This window comes from Triplophysa rosa, linkage group LG23 (genome assembly GCF_024868665.1).
Source record: "Triplophysa rosa linkage group LG23, Trosa_1v2, whole genome shotgun sequence".
Classification (NCBI taxonomy): domain Eukaryota; kingdom Metazoa; phylum Chordata; class Actinopteri; order Cypriniformes; family Nemacheilidae; genus Triplophysa; species Triplophysa rosa.
This window is the reverse complement of record NC_079912.1, coordinates 7861702-7886109: the sequence shown is the minus strand read 5'-3', so window position 1 is coordinate 7886109 and position 24408 is coordinate 7861702. Positions and strand designations below refer to the sequence as shown.

The 24408-nt window shown below is 39.7% G+C and overlaps 1 protein-coding gene across 6 annotated transcripts in view; it reads right to left on the bottom strand.

The window, feature by feature from the left end:
* Positions 1-66: 66 nt before the first annotated feature.
* Positions 67-24408, bottom strand: part of LOC130547218 (E3 ubiquitin-protein ligase HECW1) — a 58664-nt gene continuing 34322 nt past the window's right edge. For 4 of the 6 annotated variants that reach the window (XM_057322976.1, XM_057322978.1, XM_057322977.1 and 1 more), the window contains 19 exons: positions 22681-22782; positions 16361-16511; positions 15010-15119; positions 14658-14779; positions 13864-14049; positions 13500-13634; positions 13305-13410; positions 12403-12499; positions 11811-11894; positions 10872-10978; positions 9607-9721; positions 9114-9227; positions 8329-8481; positions 7739-7837; positions 7514-7643; positions 6929-7075; positions 6711-6825; positions 5832-6030; positions 67-3354 (listed from right to left, as the gene is read on the bottom strand). In XM_057322976.1, coding sequence (XP_057178959.1) covers positions 3243-3354; positions 5832-6030; positions 6711-6825; positions 6929-7075; positions 7514-7643; positions 7739-7837; positions 8329-8481; positions 9114-9227; positions 9607-9721; positions 10872-10978; positions 11811-11894; positions 12403-12499; positions 13305-13410; positions 13500-13634; positions 13864-14049; positions 14658-14779; positions 15010-15119; positions 16361-16511; positions 22681-22782 — 2384 coding nt within the window. In that variant the 3' untranslated portion in view covers positions 67-3242. The remainder of the gene's footprint in view (positions 3355-5831; positions 6031-6710; positions 6826-6928; positions 7076-7513; positions 7644-7738; positions 7838-8328; positions 8482-9113; positions 9228-9606; positions 9722-10871; positions 10979-11810; positions 11895-12402; positions 12500-13304; positions 13411-13499; positions 13635-13863; positions 14050-14657; positions 14780-15009; positions 15120-16360; positions 16512-22680; positions 22783-24408) is intronic. The other 2 variants (XM_057322979.1, XM_057322981.1) reach the window with 1 other exon arrangement.

Below are 24408 nucleotides of genomic sequence, written 5' to 3'. Positions count from 1 at the left end.
TATAGCCCTGGGTGTGTACAGTATGTGTGCACTGAAACATGCAATGCAAGTGATTACAAACAGATTATTTATTGACATTTATGTACAATAATGTAGGCCAAAGGAAGCCAAATGGCAGAATGACCTACAAATGACAAAAGCCAAGTCTGCTCATGTAGAACAGGTCAGAAATATTACGCTGACCTACAGTTCTTTGATTCTATTTACATATTTTAAATAACAAGCTCATTTTTCATTGCAAGTAAAGGGTTTTCAAATGGAGTCTCATTACTTACATTATTTTGAACTCATAGTAGTGTACAAAAAAAGAATAGAAAATACAAAAATGCAAATTAAAATTATATAAATACATAATCAGAACACTAACTGAACAGTATACAACAGCAAGTGGTCAGATTTTCAGGCATTTTACCATTTCGGTAAATGATCATTAAAACAATTATGTGCATTTTAATCCACAAATTACAAGTAGTGTACAATATTCCAAACAAAGTTCAAAGCCAAGAAGAGCACATATTTAAAAGACCCCCGGGAACACATCATTTTAATTCAATTTCACCCCCTCACAGGTCAGTTATATTGTTTAGGACAATATCAATGCAACATACTACAATGATACACACCGTCAGAGCCTGCATGCATTAAAATGGTTGTTCGCTACTGTGTAGGACCTGTTAAAATGGCAAAACGCCTCCAGGAAGCTTGGACCACCCACAGACTTTCTACTTTTTATGTCTGGCAATACAGTATCAGAGTGGTTGAGCTGCGTTTATCCAATAGAATGTGACATCAAAGAAAATAGCATTCACAAATAAATTAAAATACCACTTAATAGATTTCACAACAAGTAAATTAACAAAGGAATGTCGTCTTACTTTTTGGTTGTTGTCAGTGGTTATTAGTCATTTTTGATGTACGGATGACTATGAGTTTTTATGTCTGCATAACTGTTGCAACTTGGATACTGAGGAAAATTAATGATGCAAATACTGTAAATCATTTTCACCAGCTGGAGATCCCATTCATGAATGTGGATTCTGATTAAAAAAAGAAAGAAAATTGTGACAATGTCCATGAATGTAGATTAGAATTAAGAAGCGTTAAGAATTTTAATAAAGACCTCAAAAAGAAACTGAAGCATTGTTAAAACAATTCATGAGATATTTCTAGCTTGACCAATCAAATTCTGGAATCGGGCAGTACAGAGCTTTGTGTTGCTAATTTTGTTTTAGAGTGAAGTCGATTACATCACCTTTGTCAAGTGTGTCCATGTGTACTACCTAATTTTAAACTTAAGCACTCAGCATATTAGTGTATCAGAGAAAGTGAGGTACGTGACATCCAGACTGCTACATCTATGAAAAATCAGGTTTGAGTACATCGTCCTCAAAAAAAATGCTGGGTTATTTTCCCAGCATTGTGTCAAAGAGGGACGAACCCAGCCGTTGAGTTAAATGAACCCAGAAAATGTTTATATTTGACCCAACAATGGGTTAACACAACCCAGCATAGGTTAATTTACAACCCAATGGGTTGGGTCTATCCCTTTTTGACCCAACGTTAAGTTGAAAATAACCCAGCCTTTTTTAGAGCGCAATACTGCAGTCAAAATGTTCAAAATAGCATACTAGCATATTACTTGTACTATTTCTGCAGTAAATAGTGTGTATACTCTGCACAGAATGCAAATTTTCAATGCATAGAATGATATATTCGGTCCCCCTGTGGTGGAATGAACTGCCAGCCTCCACCCGAACTGTAGCATCCTTCACAACTTTCAAAATAACAGCTCAAAACATACCTGTTCCGCATTTATTTCACTAACCAACAACTGTCTATATATGTCTTGTGTCTAAAAAAAAGACATATTCATTTTCTCGTTTGCTTACTCCAGCTTTAATCCTCCTAATAGCATGGCCTTGTAAACTAACGGTACTGTTTAGTAGCATGTTGACAAAATGTTTATATACTCTCCTACTTGTAAGTGGCTTTGGATAAAAGCGTCTGCCAAATGAATAAATGTAAATATATTGACGTTTATTGTTTCATTTTGTTTGGTTATATTAACTTTTTATGTTTAAAAGTATACTATTTTCAAATATGGTTAAATTCACATTGGATATGTCATTTAAACATGCTACCTAATGAGGTTAACAACTGGATACCGTAGCATACTACTGTTCAAACATTTGTTGCTGCATATTGCGTACTGTTTCAAGACAGTAGTATGCTAGTATTCCATTCCAAACATAGACCAAGTGAACAGTGTATAAAGTGCAGGTACCGTGTTCACTCTTAACAAAAATCAATGAGACACTGTACGAGTACTGTTCTTAGATGAAAAACGTGTTCAAGTGTGGAATGTTAGACAGTTTCATTGGGCTAAATGTGCGGCAACACAACATTGTCATTTCCTTCAACGGAAACTGTAATAGCTTCCAATGTACAATTTATCCAGTATGGCCGAGTACATAATGTATAGTCTAAGTGCACTTGTGTTGGGACACAAGTGTACATCTGAATAAGATGTTACTGTACAGCAGGTGTGCATCGCAACCGCCTGAAGAGATGCCAAACCAAGAGCGCTTTTCCACCATCGCACCGAACCGTTCTAAGCAGTCTGAAACGGTTATAGTTATGTTTCCACGTGAGCCTGGTTTCAACACGGCACGATTACAAACTGTTCTCGGCTCTGAATCGTGCTAATGAATGCGTGCAGAGGCATTATATAGCTCAGTCTCTTGTGTTACCAAGGCAGGGCGTGACGCGTTAGTGTTTACATTCTAAAAATGTCCGTTATCAGCCCTGCGGTGGAAAATGAAACCATTTACGTACCGGCTGGCATAGATCGGCAGGGAGTGGAACGATTAAGCAATGAGAACGATTCGGCGTGATGGTGGAAAAGCGCTCCAATAGAGGGATGTTGAAGACAAATATGAGCAGGTGGCTATTCATTTAGTTCAATACAATAGGCTGGAGTTAGATTGCATACATCACAATTCATATTCCATCATATTCCCCGATGACTGAATAGTTCAATATGCATCTATATGTTTAACATATTTTTAGTGCAGAAACATGCTATTTCAAGTCTTTTTGAACAAAAAGTTAAATCATTAAATCAAAGAATTGCGCAGATATTTCTTTACAAGTCTCTAAAAGGTCTCTTGTGGATTTAGTTTTTGAAAATGTAATCGCATTTAAAAAAATCGAGTTATATACTGTAGATGTCCTGCATTCCTTCACTCCAGACCAAAGGTACTGGTCTCCTCCACAGCGGTTAGGAGTTTCTCGTATAGCATGGTGTATGATGGGTAAGGAGGCAGGTCTAGACGGTTGAAGCATGTGTGTGCCCTGCAAGAGACAAAAAACAGAAGTCAAAGGTCAAGTCTGTTGTCTGACATGTCCTGTACCTTGCTGTTTACAGTCTACTTAGGCAGCATCCTAATGCGACGGTCAGATTAGACTCTGAGCATGCGAAATTCGTTCAGACGGTGCTGCGAAAATGGGCGGGAGCGATTCCTCTATCTTTTACATTTCCTGTACCGAGAGGTCACGCTGTGACGTTTTGATCTTCTATTGGTCTCACGCACTCACGTGACGCGAATTCACAGGTCAGAGTTCACCAAACTTGAACTTCGCTATGCAGCGAAATGCGAAATATCTTCGGACGGGCTCGCGTTTCCGGTCTGTCGCAATCGCATGCGTATGAATGGAAGGCAATGCAGCGAATGTGATGCAACAATGTGATGCTCAAATAAACATAACAATACAGTACATAGCACACACAACCTTGTTTTTTAAAATGATAACTATTTTAATCGAAACGTTCTTGCATTGATTGAAATACATTTTTAGGCCCTGTCCCAATGGCACATTTGATGTGTAAATGTGCATGTCTGTCCAATCCACAAGACCATAAGATGTCACATTTGAAAGATGCTAATGTGCATCCCCTTTTTATGAGCAACATGTTACCCAACTGCCATATACCAATATATCAACTACACAAAATGAGTAAGTTGTAAAAAATGAATCATCAGTTCTGTCAAGTACTAAAGCAGCCAAGCAAAAGCGCTCCCCACATTAATAGCGGCAGACCATGCGAAATTCTGAAGCTGAGTGTGGCATCTGTATCCTTTCCATCACATTGTCCTTATTTAGCTGCGCCTGCTGATGCTGTGCACACACAATGACAAATTCAAAGCTGTTCTCACCCTGACAGAGAAATATGAGCCTGTGCTTTAGAGCTGACGCCGTTAGGCTTTGATCCCTGGTCCCTCCTGTTTGCCAGGAGTACAGGGTGCAATGGAATTTCAAGGTGAAACACGGGATACAGATCAATCCTAAACGAGTCTAACAGTCAGATTTAAGGATGGCACTTTGTAATCTCAAGTAACTTTATTTACAGTATATAATATCAAAAAAGCAATATAAAAATGCATAACCACATAAAACACTATTGTGATTGAAATGTGCAACAGTGTGGAAGATCCAAGGCTGCTAAACAAAATATGAATTCAGTATTTAGACAAGAGCCTAAACCAAGTCAAACACAAGATGACCTGTTGACACTGCTTGAGTGACCTAAATATATACTTTTTTTCTGTGTACTGTGCCCTGTATGTTTTTCATACTGTATTTTCACGTGTCATGTTTGTTTTATGCACGTGAGAATTAAGAACGACTATCAAGTACAAACCAGAGCCGTTGAATATGAGAGTTGCGACACTCACATAGACCTTCATAGGAAGAATGGAATGCAGAAATAACTCGTGTCATGGAGCGTCCGATAGTTTCAAACACTGCACTGAAGCCCATTCATTTCAGTGTCTCCCAAAAGCATTTGCTGTACAGTTGGTGAAATAATAACTACACGTTTTTACACTTTAACGAGTTGGCAGTTGAAATTAAATGTTAAAATTGAACACAAAGACTGATCTTATATTCATATTACTCCCAAGATAAAATGCTGCTCAACGTAAATGTAGTCAACGTAGTAATCAGTGTACACAATGTGCTAACATTTAGCAAAATGTATGCAAATACAGCTGCTGTTATCTGTCCCGCGAAAATCTATTTAAATAGGTTGAAACCACGGATTTGTTTGGAACTATTTAGGTCTCCCTGAAACACGCGACCACATGGCGGCGAGATCGAGTGTCGTAAATCTCTAAAACTCTCAAAAACAACCTATTAGCCTCATGTTAGTAACATCAAAGATATCAATATTAACAAGATATGTCACTCCTGTTACAATGAATGGTGAGGAAAGCTTTAGCGAAGGAAGTCCTGCCTTCCAGTAAAAAGAGCCAATCTTCAATAAGTAAAGACTGAAGATTCTCTGGGGCGGGGCTCTCGTGAGGCGCTTAACAGCTTGTGCGCAGGCGCACTAGATGAGGCAACCTCGAAAAAGGTGATTTTATCGCAATTTAAGCTTAGCAAACCAAAGTTATGATACAGTTCGTGTCATGTTTAATTATTGATTGGAAATATGCTGTTTAATTGTGATTTTTGCCAGCGATTTTAGAAATATGTAGATAGTAGATAAGACTGCTATGCTATGACGGAAATGGCTGCCCAGAGGCGTTGCAAACATGGCCGCCGAGTGGCACGACTTCCGTAAACGAACTTTGGTAACATGCAGTTCATGCTAATACAGTACATGTTAACATCATGTTTAATCATGGTAACTTGATGTTAAAACTTGATGTAAACGTCCGAGTTTTGCCATGGCAAGCACCACTCACATTTTCTAAAGAATCTAGTTATTATTATTATTCATTATTTATTATTTATTTACATCCGTGTGTGTTATCTCTGCAGTGTACCTTGGCAGAGAGGTGATCTTTCCCCACTTTTCAATGCAGAAGCGCCGCAGGCCGTTGCTACCGCGCAGTGCTGCGAAACCCTCGTAGGGAACACTGGATGTGCCAGTCACAAACTGCAGCAGACGAAGCCTCTGTTCATTATTGAAGCGCTCCACAGCAGCCCAGAACCATCGCATCACTATGTGCCCGTCATGATAACCTGGAGGGTGATGGAGAAATGAGTGACGTTTGCATTCCACAGAAGAAAGTCATATAATAGTTTTGAGTGACATGAGGGTGTGACAGAATTTGTATTTTTGATATAGGCGAGGAGAGCGGGAAGAAAATGCTGACTAGTTTAGAGGCCCTTCATCTGATTACAGATGAGCTGATGTTGACATATCATAGGCTTTGCAAGAAAAGTAAACAACGCTTCCAGTTTCAAGTAAGGTCATCTTGACACTATGAAACCATCAAGCCGCTTTATGAAATTCACCCTTCTTACTTTCAATGTCAACAGCTCTGTTCTACGTAACGAACTCCAATCTAAACAGATGGGATACTTGTTTTGGCATGCGTGGTGAGATGAGATCTTATTGATCCCACAAAATCTCAATTGCAAATCATATCAGAGGATTTCAAGCAAAACAGAATGAAACCACTTCAAATAAAAACAAATGAAGAGTTTAAGCATAATTTTGGATAAGGTGAGTGTACAGTTCCAGCAATTCACTTCAGAACATACTGTACAGCTCTTGATGTTTACACTACGTTCCACTTGCAATTGGAATTTTAAATGGGGCTAGGAAATTTAGACAGAAATATGAACCCGCCCAATGAAAAATGTCTTAGGACAATAATGTTTATATATCATTAGGTGGATTTTTAGCATTCTCTTACCTCCTCTATATTCTGTGTTGGACCTCCAGTCATTCAAATCGATCTCGGCCGTCCCTGCGATGACCAGCTCCAGCTCACGAGCATCAAACACTGAAACCAGGCGAGAGTCTACAACCTATATTAAAACACACACACAAAGGGGTTTGGCAAAAGTTTGATAATTACTCATTTATCTATATTTATATTACTATAATACAGTACTGTATATCTATACACACCTCATAGAAACCTCTCACAAGGGCTTCGGCCTGCTGCACCACCCCTCTCTCCACTCTCCATCTGGCCATGCGCTCAATGTACTCCTTCTTGTTCTTCTCTGTAACCTGGATATTGGTGCCACCCGACTTCAGTTCTCTTTCTGTCACCTGTCAAGAGGTCAAAAAAGGTCAATGAATGCCTGTCCATGATGAAAGAAGCAATAGACTTCATGTTTACGAGGTTATTGAAATGCTTCTGAAATATATGCAAGTATGCATATCCATGTCTATCATTTTCTGAATTCATTTGATTTTGTTTAATATTTAAAAATGAATTCATTATCACATCTTAGTGCCATTTGTAGTATGACTTACATGTGCATTCAAGCTATACATATATCTTTTATCAGGATGTATGTTTTCTGACCTGGGTATCAAACCCACAACCTTTGTGCTGATAACGCAATGCTCAACCGATTCAACTATAGAAACTGAACCAGCAATGTGGCTCTGTGGTGCTGTGTGGGTTGACCAATGGTATTAGTTTGGGGTTGGACTACTTGTTTGTTTGACCAATGGTTGGGAGATGGTAGTATCCAGCAACACCTGTCCAAAGACCTCCTCATTCACTGTAAAGGTCAGGTCCAGGATATCAGTGATATCATTGTCTTTCATCCACTGTAAGCTCCGGTGAAACTCCTCGTCCAGGTATTCCAAATCACTCAGATCGGTCACTCTATAGACAGACATACAACACAACACAACACACATACAATCAGATTTCACGTTCTGGTTACATTATTGTACTTTCAATGACCCATTGAGACGCACAATCTAAGCAGGGCCTTGTAGAACGGCCGGGTGAAGAAAGCATCTAACAGATACTGGTGGATCAAGGCCAGACCCAATATTCGCCCACTGAAACGGAACCTGCAAGGAAACATCAAAAGATGAAAAATCATACTACTGTTTTGAAGTGCGACTTTGAATGAAATACATCTCCTGCTTTTGCATTATTCATAGCAATGTTTATCCTTAGGTAGAGAAGCAATGTTTGGTATACATTTTTTAAGTATTTTTTTGAGTCCTTAAAAAAGTTGTGAATTTAAACATTGACATTGAACAAAGTTTCAAGACAAAACTTAAGAATTTGCCTTTGTATTTAGTCTCTTAATGCTATAATTTACTCAAATAAAGTGCCATTCTCCCGTCAGTCTAAATGCCATAATGAGAGACAAAACAAAGACATAGCGTGACCACCACTACATGCTTTTCTTTACAGTTGACCAACCGGCATGTAATTCTTCAACCACACACCACATCAACCAGAGAACAAAAGCTGAACTTCAAAAACATTCTGAGTCTAAGGTGCAATAATGAGGGATAAAGAGAGAATGATAGTGACAGAGAAAAATTCTTACCATTCTAAATGGTTCTCCACAAATGCAGACATGGGACTGATCTGCACGGTATACGTGTCGTTGGCCGAGTATTCAAACAGACCGTAGTATGGATTAAAAAGCTCCTGAGACAACAGGAAGAAGAATTCCCGCGATGGGCCGCTGTAGTCTAAACTGAAAAACATGAATACAACACCGTGTTAACTTTACAACTGTTAAAGGGATACTTCACCCAAAAATGAAAATGCTGTCATCATTTACTCACTTTCGAGTTGTTCCAAATCTGTATAAATGTCTTTGTTCTGATGAACACAGAGAAAGATATTTGGAAGAATGCTTATAACCAGACAGATTTTGCCCCCCATTGACTCCCATAGTAGAAAAAACTACAATGGTTGTCAAAAGTGCCACAGAACTGTTTGCTGTCCTACATTAGAACAAAAAAAATGATAAAGTAATGTTTTCTACTATGGTAGTCAATGGGGGGCAAGATCTGTTTGGTTACAAGCATTCTTCCAAATATATTTCTCTGTGTTCATCAGAACAAAGAAATTTATACAGATTTGGAACAACTCGAAGGTGAGTAAATGATGACAGAATTTACATTTTTGGGTCAAGTATCACTTTAAAATTATAATCGCAAGTTTATATGTAGTATGCATATTCTGTTTAATAATTTTCCTCTTTTCTGTGTTTTTTTGTCATGTAAAACTGCTTTGAAAAGTTCCATGTAAATTAACTTGAATTGAATCGAATGTATCCAAGAGATATTCCTTCAAAGATGCACAAACACACAGTGGACTTACCCCTCCTCTCCCACAAAAGTGATGTAGAGCTTGTTCCTCTGGAGCTCCTTGCGAGAATAAGCCATCACTTGATTAAAAGTACCTTCCAATAAATGATCCCTTTTGATAATCAGCCTTACAACACCAGAAAATAAATCATCAATGTCATTTCATAAAGTTAATAGACTCTTAGAGCTGTAGAATATAGAGTTTAACAGTAAATGATTTACATTTGCGGGGAACTATATTTGTAAGATAACAAGAGAAAGAAATGGGAAATTGCTGGAACATGTTGCTAGCAACACTGAGGTCTTAAATTTGATTTCCAGCAAACACATGCAGTATCAACAAAATGCAAAACATGCAAAACTTAAATGAGCATCTGATAAATAAAATATTTAAATGTATGAAAAATCCCTGCATGTGTCTGCAAAAGGGACATCCATGGGCCCTCTTTTTCTCTACCACACATATTTCACCAAAAGAAAACACACACAGACAAAGACACACTTACTTAATTTTTCCTGGCCCCTGGCCATAGCCTTTTGCCTCCAACTTCCTGTAAAAATTGCGAAGTTTCGCCTCAAAGTCTCTGCGGTACGGAGCGGGCGCTCTGGCCCTTTGCAATCCTGTGAAAATACACAAATGTACATAGTAGGCCAATCGCATTACAGATTTTACAGACACAGTTTATACAATAAAATTGACATGAAAACATCAAGGAATTAATAAATAAAATGTAAATGAGGTTTTATTCACACAGGGCAAAGATATTTACTGCTAATATGATTAATATATGTTGAAAATATCTAGAGCCCTTAATTTTTGAGCACAAGAAATGGAGCAGGGTTGTCACGCTGTAATAATTGCGCTTTTTCATCGTCAACATTGCTTGTCAAATCATACAGGCTCATTAAACTTGTGCTAGCACGTCCTGCGCAGCACAGCGGGACTTCACCGTCATAAAATTAAGCAGCTTTGAGTCACGTCTTCCTGTGGTGTGCAGGGGCGGACTGGCCATCTGACATACCGTGCGTTTTCCTGGTGGGCCGCTAACGTATGGGGCCGTAACGGAGGCGTTGGCCGCTAACGTATGAGGCCGTAACGGACGCGTTTGCCGCTAACGTATGGGGCCGTAATGGAGGCGTTGGCCGCTTAGACGGACGTATTATAAATGTGAATGCACGCAACGTGAATGCAAAAGACACGTATGCATGCATGCACAACCCCTCATATACCCCCCCCCCCGTCGACAGATTAGCTGGAGGGCCAAAGCGGGCCTAAAACGCCAGGGCCAGTTTTTCTTCCCTGTCCAGCCCTGGTGGTGTGTGTGTAAGCGATTGAGTCAACAAAAAATGTCCTGCCAAGGGGGATGCCCAAAAGTACGAGCGATTTGTTTCAGCATGAGAGAGGCGGTGGGAACAAAGAAAGACGTGGCAACAAACTGATGTGGGGAATGACTGCTCCTGCTGTGTTAAGAAAAGAGCTTTGCTGCGTATTGGCACGCACCGCTATAAACGAGGGACCGGCTCGTGTTTCCGCAAATGGAAATTGAAACGAAAGAAGGTCTGAGAAGTCAACATGTGAATGTGTATTATTAAGAAAGTGAATAAGCAATGGTTTATAAGACGTCTGCGGTAAGTTCTTAAAGATAATGTCTGCTAGTCTTTTTTAAAGATTTAACTTATTTTTAGCAAAAACATACAAATAATTCAATGACACAAGGCTTGTTTTTAAGCAACAAGTGATTTTACAGCACTTGGAGAAATGTGATCGTACCAGGTGAGCTTTGTGGTGAGGAGCCAGGGGAGCAGCGTGGAGAGAAGCTGATACCCGGGTGGAAGGAGTGAGATGGAATAAAGGACATGATGTCTTCCTCAAATAGACTGCATGACAAAGAGAAATCATATTAAAATTCTATAAAAATATATCCTCATGTTGCTCAACACATCAGTAAAGAGTTACACAACATTAAATGACATTTGTCATCACTGCTTGATACTACAGTATATTCCACAAATGAATATGAATAAATGTGAGATTTGAGTGCAATAGTGGAGTGAAGATTTTGAGCAAATAATTATTTAAAATTTAGGTCATTACACCAGTCTATCATGTGACTTAAGAAAAACTAGTAACTTAAGACTCAGAATCCAGAAAACATGTTAAATATAATACAATATAATATAATACAGGGGTTTTCAAACTGGGGTCCGGGGATCCCCAGGGGGCCTCCAGAAGGATGCAAGGGGTCCCCCAGAAATTTTCTAGGAAAAAAGATTAAGCAAAAAATGATAAAAGTCCAAAGTGTTTATCTGCTTTTTTTGCTTTGGATAGTTTCCAGAATTGTTTATAATTGAATCTTTCTAGTGAGCTTTTCTCACTATAGTTTCTTTTCTCGGACTCAAAGTGAAATGGTTGCCGACTATTTAGGTTTAGAAACAATGTGTTGTCTTTATAATATTCTATTTACTATTTATCCAACACATTTTAAACGTTTCTTTACACAGAAAAAAATATAGATGATACATATTTTAGAAAAGGGGGTCCCTCACAAAAGGTTAATCATATTTGGGGGTCCTTAGCAACGTGAAGTTTGAAAATCCCTGATATAGCATACAGTATGTGTGTCTGATTTACACGTTGTTACGACAACAAACAGGATCAAACTCACTTACGATTACCTTGAGAACAGAAGGTGACTAGTTGTCAACATACCTTAACAGCATAACCAGGTCTGCGTCACAAGACATCTTTTCAACACCTTGTGGGCCCTCGGTCCTAATGTAATGGATTTTCTCCCTGACAGAAAAAACACCACCAAAGCCATTCGTTCAAGTGATATCATGCTTCGATTCTCATTGCTTTTGTTTTCTATCCTGAGAGGCGGTTGAAAGGTTTGATCTCATGGGCTGTTAATTGTTCTTAAATGTAACAGTAATGCACTTCTCCTTTGTTGAATGGATTTATAATAGGCTGAATTGAGGAATCAGTCAACTCGCTACATCCATGAAACAAACCCTGACTTAATGCCTGACTTATAGAAACAAATTTAAATGCTGATTCACTGTCCAAATATTGCTCTTTTGACATTTTAAACATTCTTAGTATGTGACACTTACAAATGTCCTATTAGGCAAATGAAGACGGAGAATGCGTCAATGTTTGTACCGTACAAAGGTAATAACAATCACAGTAAACTCCCAGATTGAGTGCTTTGATTCATTGACATACAAACTGCTTAACCACACAAACAGCACAATTTTTTCAAACAACTTTTTACATCACGCAAGCTTGTGCATGGCCTCACCTGAGCGTATGATTCCTGGCTAGACTGGGTTGCCGTTCCTGCAGCATGTCTAATATGTTTGGTTGGCGAAGGAAAGCCACAATCTTGTCATTGTAAGCTGAAGAAAAAATACAGAAAGTGTAATGATTACACTGCTGAAAGAAAACAATAGAAACCATCATAGAAATTCTAATGGTTTCCATTAAAATACCATTACCATTGGAGGTCCATTATTCAATTAAACCATTACAAAATTCCTTTATGTTGTGTGTTTTGGGCATTATTCCAATAGGATTTAATGGTGTTCTATTGGTACCAATCTGCCAGAATCCACCACATACCATACCAGTAGACACCATTATAGTTTCCACTAAAAACCAATACAATTTCCATTATAACCATTAAATACATTGAATTTTCTTTTGTTTTAGGCAGGGTTCTATTGTTTTTTTTTTCAGCAGAGTAGCCTAATTCTTGAACACATAATAAAAGCATACAAAAATATTGTATAATAAAGCAATCATCAAACACCATCAACAACAAAAACTTTCTACTGTAAATGTTGCTGCCTTAAATTTTTACGTAAAATTTTTTACGCCTACTATTTTACATTTTGTCTATAACTTATAAAATTACTTTAACTGCTTGATTTTGAAGAGACGGAGTAATGTAAAAACATTTAGGAATAGTAAACAGTAAGTTGAAAGACGAAATCACTTGTAAAGCCAAAACTTAAAATAATGTAAACAAAATGTGAGTGCTACATAAAATGTAATTTACAAAAAGCTTTGCTGCTTGGGTGTTCTGGTTGCCTTCCTAAAAATCAATGAAAAATATTTGTTATTCCTCCTACCAATCCTTACCTTTATCTTATATTTTGGTCATCATAACCAGAAAAACAAAGCTAGTCTGTGTTAACTAACCTAGAGGCACTGAATCAGGCTGGTGTTGACTCCTGATGGCAGCAACAAGACCATTTCCAGGCCGGCTGACCAGCGATGCTCCTCTGCTGCGGGACACCTCTGAAGCCTGACATAATGTCACACATCATTATAATCATAATGCAAAAGACTGAAAAGCTGAATGCTAATCTAAACGCTGTTTGTGTGTTTTTGTACCTCTCCAGCACTATAGCTGCGCAGTCTCTGTAAATGTTGTCTGTGCGTGAGGTGGTTGGGCAGTCGGCCGTTCTGAAGGGGAATTCTGGGGTCGATAAAGGTCGTCGCACGACTGTTGTGGTCCACGAAGAACGACTACCCATAAAACAAAACAAGAATAAAACAAAATTGTTTTTCATCACTTTGTCCGTTTAGAGGTCAGTAATTACTAAAATATCTAAATGCCACCATTCTGACCAATCAGACCAATAAAAGTATTCCAGAAAGCATAACGAAAAATATTTTATAACATGGTTCATGGTTCATATGTACAAGCACAGATGTGTTGTGTTATATCTGTTATAAGCTGCTTGAAAGTGCTCACCTTGCCCTGCGGGTCTGTTTTGATCTCCCAGCCTCTGGGAAGCTCCAGATGAGTGTCAGCGAATTTGTTGAGGAAAGTGACGAGGTCGCGGTTGTGTTGATATCGCTCAAAGTTGCGTGCGTCTCTGCGTATTTTCAGGATCATGTGCTTCAGGCAGGTGCTGCTAGTAAACATTCTGTATGCCCCCTGAGGACAAGAGTTCAGCATTGGACAGGACTTCAGTACAAGCATGAACATTTAATCAATGCTTTATTTTTTGCAAGGGTCTTTGTAAAAGTGTTGTAGAATACGGGTATAAAAGAACATACACACATGGTTTTTTAAACAAACAAACATTCTCTTACATAGCCTATCCACCATCTCAGCTTTGACTTATTACGATTTGATGCTTTGCTATTAGGACACCAGAAAAGCTGACTGGATCAGTCAAAGAAAGAATCTGCAAATAGATGAATCAATATCACCCCTTCAACTAAAGTACATTTTAGTAATATATTAGTACGTGTGTTTCTGGGGAATCCACTCAAGGCGTTTGTTCTGCTAACATAATGTTCGACCAATTCAGCAACAGGAACACCAATAAAGAATATACAGTAAAATAATCATTCATATTAAATAATATTATGCCCGCATGCTTCAAGAAACATTAAGACATTTCATAAAGTTGTGTTGCTTACAAAAGCTTTATCATTAGTCTGCAACTGTATACTGTATCTTTGCGACAAATAAGCGATTGACAGCTAACATGAAGACATATGAAAACCATTTGTTTGATTCTTCTCACTGTGACTTACATAGTTAGCATGGAGGACAGTGAAGAATTCTGGGTGGGTGACAAACTTCACAGCTGGACACTGCAGAAGCAGGGTGACGTTCTGACTGTTGACGGGGGGTGAAGAACTGTCTCTTCTCTGATCTAAAAATATCACAGTTAAACATATCATCATATAAGAGATATGGATTCTCATGTTTGAAGGAAAGTGCCATTTTGATGCAAATATAGCTACAAAAATTATATATAAAAAAACAAATTATGTGAAAACTGAAAATGATTGACTTAATCTGTCAGGCAGTTTTCTAACTTCACTGTTCTGCAATTTGCATGCAGCATTGCAATCTCCTCGTATCGAAACCACCATCTCAAACCTGAAGGCTGTGGCGTGGATTCACTGTCTGTGTCTGCACTGTTGTTTCTGTCAGATGCACGACCAGCCGGTTCATCATCTGTGGCCATGGTTCTCTGAATGTTCTGATACCTGCATGGAGAAATGATCATTGACATGGTCCTGCTAACACATTTACATTTAGTCATTTAGCAGACGCTTTTATCCAAAGCGACTTACAAAGAGTTTAAGGAGCAATAAGCGATATGTCATACAGGAGCAATAATACAATAGGTGCTAATACAAAGTTACTAGTTTCAACAAAAGCCAGAACAATACCTGTTGAGAGAAAGAGAGAGGGTTAGTGTTTTTTTAGTTATTTTTTTTCATTTGTCTGTCAAGTATTCACAGAAGAGATGGGGTTTAAGTAGTTTTTTGAATGTTTTGAGAGATGTGGTTGACCGGACCGAATTAGGAAGAATGTTCCACCAGGAAGGAGTTGTGAAGGAGAATGAGCGGGAAAGTGATTTACTGCCCTTACGGGAAGTAAATCCCATAAGGACAGTTTCTTTTATTATGTCACAACCATGAACCATATACAGTAATGTACCTACTCTAATGTAGTTTGCTACTTGTTTTTTTCTAGTTGGAGCATTTTATTGTGTAAAAATGAGTCATCAATATTTTTTGTCTGTTTTTAGAAAGACTGTTAATGTAAGTATCTCCTAAACTGTATGTTTTAAATACATATTTAGATAGGAAATAAGAAACGGAAAATAACAGAAAATCATTTTTTCCATTCTTTTTTTTTTACTGCACATTCATAGTGGAAAATGAGCTTCATGTGTGACCTGATTCCTCAAACATCATTCACATACATGACATTCTTTAGGGCTTGTTTTATATATTTGTAATTAGTATTTATTTTGCTTATTATTTGTGACCAACAATGAAATAAAACATTAATCAATGACCAGGTCTGGGGTTCAATACTTTCTCACACACAGGACATCCACCCAAAATTAATCCTAAATCTTTCTCATAATTATTTACGCTTGCAACTTTTTTACATACAGTGCTTTAACCGATGTATCCTCTAGGTGGCACCATAATACAAACATTCAATATTGCAGGAGAGCCAATCATTTCACCAGCACACGTTTAGGTAGCCTAGCAAGTTTCCATAATAATAAACATGGTCACTTCTTTACTGAACTGCATTACTGTGTTGTCTCCCTGCAATAATGCAAAAAAAGAAAGACATATACAGTTTACAAAACAGTGCTGAACTTTCATAAATTCAATCTCCATATCTAACAACCATGCAAGCAAACACAATGTCATTGAAAAGTGTAGATAAGTTCATGTGAGTGTTAATCTGGGTCTCTTCATACCTCCTGTTGAGCTGCTCCATCTGGTGTGAAGAGCTGGATCTCTGAATGCCTCTGCTCTTGGCAGCATGGCTCGGCCTCTGCCACATAGTGGTGCGGTTAACATGGTCCACATAGAAAACACGGCCGTGACTGTCTATCCTGGCTTCCCAGTCTGTGCCAAATAAACAACAATACAATTATTACAAACATACAATTATGAGACCAATAGTAACAATATAAGACTGAAGAAACAAAATAAAAAGTTTTGAAGTATATTATATATATATATATATATACTGTATATATTACATTATATAGTACACCACAGTATGCTGCAGTTAATGCATGCTGAATTTCTACATGCATCTGTTTTCATTGAAAATCATGTATATGTAGTAACATGAGCCCAACAAGCCAAGCTCTTTCACACACACGCACACCTGCACACGTGTTGATCATTGTATAAATTACTCAAAAAATCTATTTGGTCTATTTTGCCATTTTTAATCTAATTTGTCGATCTGTCATACAGTACACATTTTTAGGGATCACATACCAACAGTATTTTTTTTGTACCTATCTTTTGCATCACATCTCCTAACCTTTTCATTTTGTTCAATTAAACCCATCTGTTGGCATCTGTGCCGTTTTTCCAAACAGTGAACAAAAGACAACAATCAGAACAGAGCATACTAGATCTAGTAAGCCCTTTCCAGTTTCCTGTGCAGTATGAATGGACTGTAGGCGTCCCTTAGGCAGGCTGTCTGATGCTGAAATTATACTGTACATTGGGCCTTTCCAAGCTACTACACTCAAAGGGGAGTAGAATTTGATTTATGGGTCTCCACGGTGATTCTATGGAGGCCTCGTGTTTGCCTGTGCATGATTCTGAACAACAACACAACAGACGTTTTCCCAAACCATATTAATAACTGGACTTGTAAATAGCAGACTTGAGCATAAATCAGTCAACAGATGTCAATCTGTGCTACAAATCCCATTTCATCCATCCATTTGTCTTCGTTATCCATTTGTGAAAGTGGACTAACAGACTGGTTGCATATTTCAGTATGATACTGTTACACAGTTCAACTGAGCCTTTGCTTTAAAACTCACAACACAACCGTGTTTACCTGGTATCACTAACCCAAACGGTATATCATGTTTTTCTTTGGCACAATGTCAATACAATGTATGTACTGTGTACTGTACTTGTATGTACAGTATGAACGTCACTGCATAACAAAAAGAAGATGGTTAGAAGTATTTATTTTGAAAAAATAATATTAAATAATAATAATAATAAAAAAATTGTATTCTAGCTAACAGGTGTCATGAACTGGACCGGACTCAACTGCGGGGGTTCAAAAACAAGCTTTATTAAGCCAGAGAGTGCACACACATAAAAAGACAGTCAATGAGCAGCCCCTCCAGAGGCGAACCGAGCCAGGTAAGAGTCCCATGCAGCAACTGCTGGTAATAGCGATGGGAGCTCGAAGACGGGTAGACTCGCAGACTGGGACAGCAGGAACTGGAACCCGGGGTAACGATCCGCAAGGCAGAGATCCGCCGCGGAAGCCGCAGTCGCAGGTAACCGTCGACCAGTGAACTGATCCTCGGTGGAAAGGTAATCCCTCCGGTGAGAATCTCCGTAGTCCGTGCGGAGGGGTGTCCGAGATGGGAGAGTCAGGCGGGATGCCGTAAACGCCAGCGGGGAGACTAGGAGACAATGGCAGGTGAAGGTACAGAAAAAAACCAAACTAAAACATGGAGTCGAGAGAAAATCATAAAAGGAACAAAACCAATCTCTAAACAGGGCTAGGAAACAAAACAAGAATGTGACAAGACTAGAAGCTAGAAAATTCTCTAGTGGGTCAAACGCACGGGAGGTAAACCAAACGATCTGACAATGAAGGGAGAGTGAGCGGGGAATATAAAGAGAAGAGATAATGGGGATAATAGGTGACCGGTGTGAACACAAACAAGATAATGAATGGGATAACTACAGGGGCGGGACAGACGGCACATGGGGAGCTGTCAAAAAACAAACACAAAGGGAAAAGCGGGAAAAGACCGGCCGATCAGACCGGGGGCGTGACAGTAGCACCCCCCCAGCAGCACCACTGGGCGCTCTAGGAGGGGGCTCACCTTGTCTCCGGTGGAAGTCCATGACCAACAAGTGGTCCAGAATATCACGAGTGGGAACCCAGCACCTTTCCTCTGCGCTATAGCCTTCCCAGTCCACCAGATATTGAAAACCCCTGCCACGACGACCAACATCCAAAAGTCTCTTAACCGTATAAGCCGGAGAGCCATCCACGAAACGAGGGGGTGGGGGGCGGGACGATCGCTGGAGGGGTTTAGACGAGATGAGAAAACAGGCTTGACCCTTGAGACATGAAACACAGGGTGAACTCGACCGAGAGTGGGGGGAAGTCTGAGCCGGACGACCACCGGATTAACCACTTTGGTGATGCGGTATGGGCCAATGAATCTGGGTGCCAGCTTGCGAGAAGGCACCCGGAGAGGCAGATCCTTGGTAGAGAGCCATACCCGCTGACCACACACATAGGTAGGGGGAGAGATCTGATGACGATCGGCCGCTGCTTTGGTCCTCACAGAGGTTCACTTCCAGGTGCGGCGACAGTGACGGAGGAAGGCCAGGGTGGAGGGGACCGCAGCATCGAGTTCCTGAGAGGGAAACAGAGGCGGGAGGTATCCAATGGAACATTCGAAAAGGGACATACCTGACGCCGAAACTGGAAGGGAGTTAAGGGCATATTCGATCCAGGAGAGCTGTTGGCTCCAGGAAGAGGGGATGTTGGATGTCAGACAGCGGAGCGCACGTTCGAGATCCTGATTAGCCCGCTCGCATTGCCCATTGGTCTGTGGGTGGAAACCTGAAGACAGACTCGCAGTGGCCCCGATCTGTCTACAGAATTCTTTCCAGAACCGAGAGACAAACCCTATCGGAAACCACATCGACCGGCAAACCATGGGAGTCGGAAGACGTGATCTACCAGTAACTGAGACATCTCTCGGGCTGAAGGGAGCTTGGGGAGGGGAATAAAATTAACCGCTTTGGAGAAGCGATCCACCACCATAAGAATGACGGTGTGGCCGTTAGAGGGGGGAAGCCCGGTAACAAAATCTGAAGCTATGTGAGACCAGGGGCGGGAAGGGATGGGTAGGGGACGGAGCAGACCAGAGGGGTGACTGTGGGTGGGTTTGCATTGAGCGCAAGTGGAGCAGGCTAATACAAACTGTCTGACATTGGTGGCTAAGGTCGGCCACTTGCACCCCTCGACCAGTTATCTCAACTCGCCGCTCGATACCTCAGGAGAGAACCCCGACCACCACCCCCTTAGTGAGGATGGCTTTGGCTGCAAGCTCTCTCTCCGGAGCCTCGAACAGCCGTGAGAGTGCGTCGGGCTTAATGTTCTTTGACCCAGGCCGGTACGAGAGGGTGAAGTTAAACCGGCCAAAGAAAAGTGCCCAGAGGGCCTGGCGTGCATTCAGCCTCTTGGCCGAACGGACGTATTCAAGGTTTTTGTGATTTTGTGTACAGACCAAGAAGGCCTGCGCTGACCCCTCCAACCAATGGCGCCACTCACCCAAAGCCAGTCGGACCGCCAAAAGCTCTCTGTTGCCGATGTCATAATTAAGTTCAGCAGGGCTAAGGCGATGAGAATAAAAGGCGCAGAGATGCACCTTCCCGTCTTGTAGGGAGCGCTGAGACAAAACCGCGCCTACCCCGACATCCGATGCTTTTGGTCAATAAAGTTGCCTTCGGCGCCAGAATCCAAAAGAGCATGATGTGCAAGGCAGAAGGGGTCGAGATGCCGGAGAGCTTGCAATGAAAATGGTGCCCACCAGAACTCTCCGATCTACGGGTGGGCGCGGACATTTGGAGACGAGATGTCCAGTTCTTCCACAATAGAAACAGAGTCCTTGGACGAGCCGCTACTGTTTCTGAGCAGCGGTGAGGTGCGTGGTGTTGAGCTGCATAGGTTCTGTGCCAGGAGTACCCGGGAGAGCAGCTTCGGCCGTGAAGTTCTCAGGGAGCCGCCAAGAGTCGGTTCGGAGTCTTCGCAGCCTTCGTTGGGCGAGACGACTCTCTACACGGAGAGCGAGGTTGATGAGAGCAGGTCGCACAGGTAAGTCGAGAGCAGCGAGTTCATCTGTGATGGCAGAATTAAGACCCGATCAGACCGGGGGCGTGACAACAGGTTTCTGGAACTGGTGACAATCATTTGAAAATCACTTGAAGGAAATCCTTTCAGCTCACAATGCAGTATTTGCTGTTGTCAGCGTTCCCTTTGGCGAGGAGGTTTGTGAGACTATTTTTAGCATTCTGAATTTGTTCCTATTTTACAGTGAACCCCAAACCTCAGCAGGGTTCCCACAGGCGTGACATTGCACCAAGCCTGAGCATCTGAAAGCAAAATCTGAAAACTGGCATCTGTAGAGGGTTTTAAAGAATGCTTTTCAGATTTACTCCAACTGAAATCCGTTCAGACAGGTTGTGTAAATGCTTAAATAGATTTACAAATGTATGTGTGTTGTCAATGCTTTGCTAAACATTCATGCGAACTGACTGTATAGTATTTTACATTTACATTTAATCATTTAGCAGCTGCTCATATCCAAAGCGACTTACGGAGAGTTCAGGGAGCAATACAGCGATATGTCATACAGGAGCAATAATACAATAGGTGCTAATACAACGTTACTAGTTTCAACAAAAGCCAGAACAATACCTGTTGAGAGAAAGAGAGAGGGTTAGTCTTTTTTTAATTTGCCTGTCAAGTATTCACAGAAGAGATGGGTTTTAAGTAGTTTTTTGAATGTTGTGAGAGATGTGGTTGACTGGACTGAGTTGGGAAGAACATTCCACCAGGAAGGAGTTGTGAAGGAGAATGAGCGGGAAAGCAATTTACTGCCATTTTGAGAAGGCAATACAAGACGCCGCTGGTTTTGCTGAATGCAGGGTTCTTGATGGGGTGAAGGAGTGTAGACAGAGGTGTTGATGATGTGTGTGAGTGCTGGTGTGAGTGTGCTGGATATGGCCTGAAGGAGATGGGAGGGGATTGGGTTGAGGGGACAGGTGGTGGGGTGGCTGGAGAGAAGTCTGGTGACTTCAGTGTCAATCAGTGGGGCGAGTTCCATTTTATAATATATAATTAATATTTTTTTTTCTGAAGGAATGCTAGATGCATTTGCAAAAATGTTTCACAAAACAAAAACAAATCTATTGCCATTTAAAAAGCAATTTAACAAAGACTGCAACATACATACTCAGGCTCTTTGTGCTCTGTCACCATGGCAACTGCGAAGAAATCTCTTGAGAGATCAGTTCAGACTATCACTTATCTCTTGAGAGACAAGCTCAATTATGTCAATAGTGCTTTGAGTTTGCTGGAAATCCCTTTTTAGAAATCGAAGGCTGTACAGATCAATGCTTCTGACTTGTGTTTCTCACGTATAAGTAAGGTCTTCATTTGCTCATTTGCAAAAGCAAGCGCTAGGAATACAGTATGTAACAAATACCCAACACGTCACGTTGTGGTACTCAGGTCACAATTGGACATACAGTGTTTGATTTACATGTAATGTAGCAGCCCATAAAGCTAAATGAAGAATCATATGTTCAAAAAAACGGAAAGTAAATATTGTTGTAGAGATGGTGAATAAAATGCAATGTTACTGGTGAAGACAGCAGGGTACCAATGATGTGAGTGAGCATTTGGAAAGAGATGAGATGGCGTGATTTTATTGGTTTAAAAACCATGAATAGTGCTTTTTCACTCATTCATACACACAGAATTAGGCAAATGTGCACACAAAAACAAAAAAAATCAAACATGCTTTGCTAAATTGTTCTGTCTCTCAAATGTGATTGTAAAAATAATCAGTTTATTCCGACTGTTAAATGCAAATGTACTGAGCTATGCAGGTTAACAAATGTTTTATGAAGAAGTCCCTGAATTTATCCTCTTCATAAAGCAGTTTTTATATAAAAAGGTGTTTTATTGTACATTTCTGTTCATTATCTGTTGTGCTAGATACTGTAAATACTCATTTTATAATTTATGATATTAATAATATCATGTAAAAATATACAACTATTATATTGCCTTTTTAAATAGCTTGAATGTAGCTTGACTTTTAAATTATGACTCTGTTTCAGTTTCCATAAAATGTCCCAAAATTGAAATGTAACACACATGAATTCACACAATCTGTTCTAACACTCAGATCAACACAAACACACATTCTCATGCGAAAGCAGGCAGCAGGTCAGTGGCAAAAGCAAGGGTCGGTGACTCAGGAGGGCTTACTTGGTGGTAATGGTTCGTCAACACTTGGGTAATGGTAGGGGTCAGGTCGCAAAGCAGGAAACTGAGTGATTGCATGATGACTGCATTGCAAATGACAATGGCCTATGAAACAAACCAAGGAAAACAATATATAGAGGCCCATGACTGTACAATATATTTTCAAAATAATATTGTGAATTCAGTCATGTCAATGTGAAAAAGTGGCCCAATTTAAGTGAACTCATGTTACATACAACATCTCAAAATGATTTCAAACCAGGTAACATTTTCTTTATGAAATGGAAGAATGTTGGTAACTAAACAACATTGGCCCCCATTGACTTTCATTGTATGGACATTTCTCAAAATATCTTCTTTTGTGTTCCACAGAAGAAAGAGTCATATAGAGGTTTTGAAAAAAATGAGGGTGAATAAATGATGGCAGAATTATCCCTTAAAAGCAATCAACATCTGTTTACTGTTTTAACTCACAATATCTTCTTTTGTGTTCTGCAGATGACAGTCATACGGGTTTATAATGACATGAGGATCAATAAATGATAAAGGAATTTTCATTTTTAGATGAACTATAACAGGAGGGACATCTTATTAGTGTCCATGAGTTTCAACAATGGCTAGCTGCCAAACTCATCTCTGGTCAAATAAGCATATTTATTTGCCTTAATATAACAAACTGCACTGTAGATTACTCCAAGGAAATCCAAATTTTCCTGTTAATGATGTAATTGTGCTGTGATACTGCCTGTGTAAGCACATGGAATCCAGCTGACAAGCTAAAGTGTAATGCATGCTTATGAATGTTTTAAGGAAGAATCTATTAAGAAATATTATTCTATTAAGCAACATGTTTTTTAAGCCATTTCATTTTTCCTTTTATACAAAAAAGAAATTGCACCTTTTTTCATAAATGTGATTCAACTGCTGTAAATGACAAATAGCTGTAATCCGTATATGTTATCTATGTTGCTTTTATTTAGGGTAAAACATCTTTCAATTATGTGTACATATTTTTATGTCTGTATTCATTTGAAAACAGAATAATGCTGTGGGTCCATTAGACCCACGAAATTAGTTTGTTATTTATATATAGTTAGTTATTTGTTACGAAAATTAGACCCACGGAAATTAGAGTAACCACCACACAAGGGTTAAAGTTATTTCATCTGAATTGTTATATAGCACACAACTAAACTCTTGGGCCAAATGCTTATCAATGTATAATGCATACATTTTTTATAAAGGCAGTAATATGCTAGCATTCACAGGACAAAGATGTCATCACGTGTTTGCCGAAGGAGATAACATATGCACGAAACTCGTTGTGAAGAGCAGTCCATTTAGGGCTACTGTAGAAACAACATGGTGAATTCCATGTAAGGGGACCAGCGGTGTATGTTGATAAAAATAGCTCATTCTAATAAAAACATAACGCTTCATTATGTAAGGTCGTTATACACCTCTGAAGACACGTATATTATATTGAATTTCTGTCAATAGATCCTTTAACTAGATGCTAAATGGAAATCCCTGCTAACATCCACTTCATACAGATAACGATAGCTACAAGCAACCCCCATAAGTTACAGGGATACTTCACCCAAAAATGACAATTCTGTCATCATTTACTCACCTTCGACTTCAAATCTGTATACATTTGTTCTGATGAACACAGAGAAAGATATTTGGAAGAATGCTTATGACGAGACAGATTTTGAGCCCCATTGACTA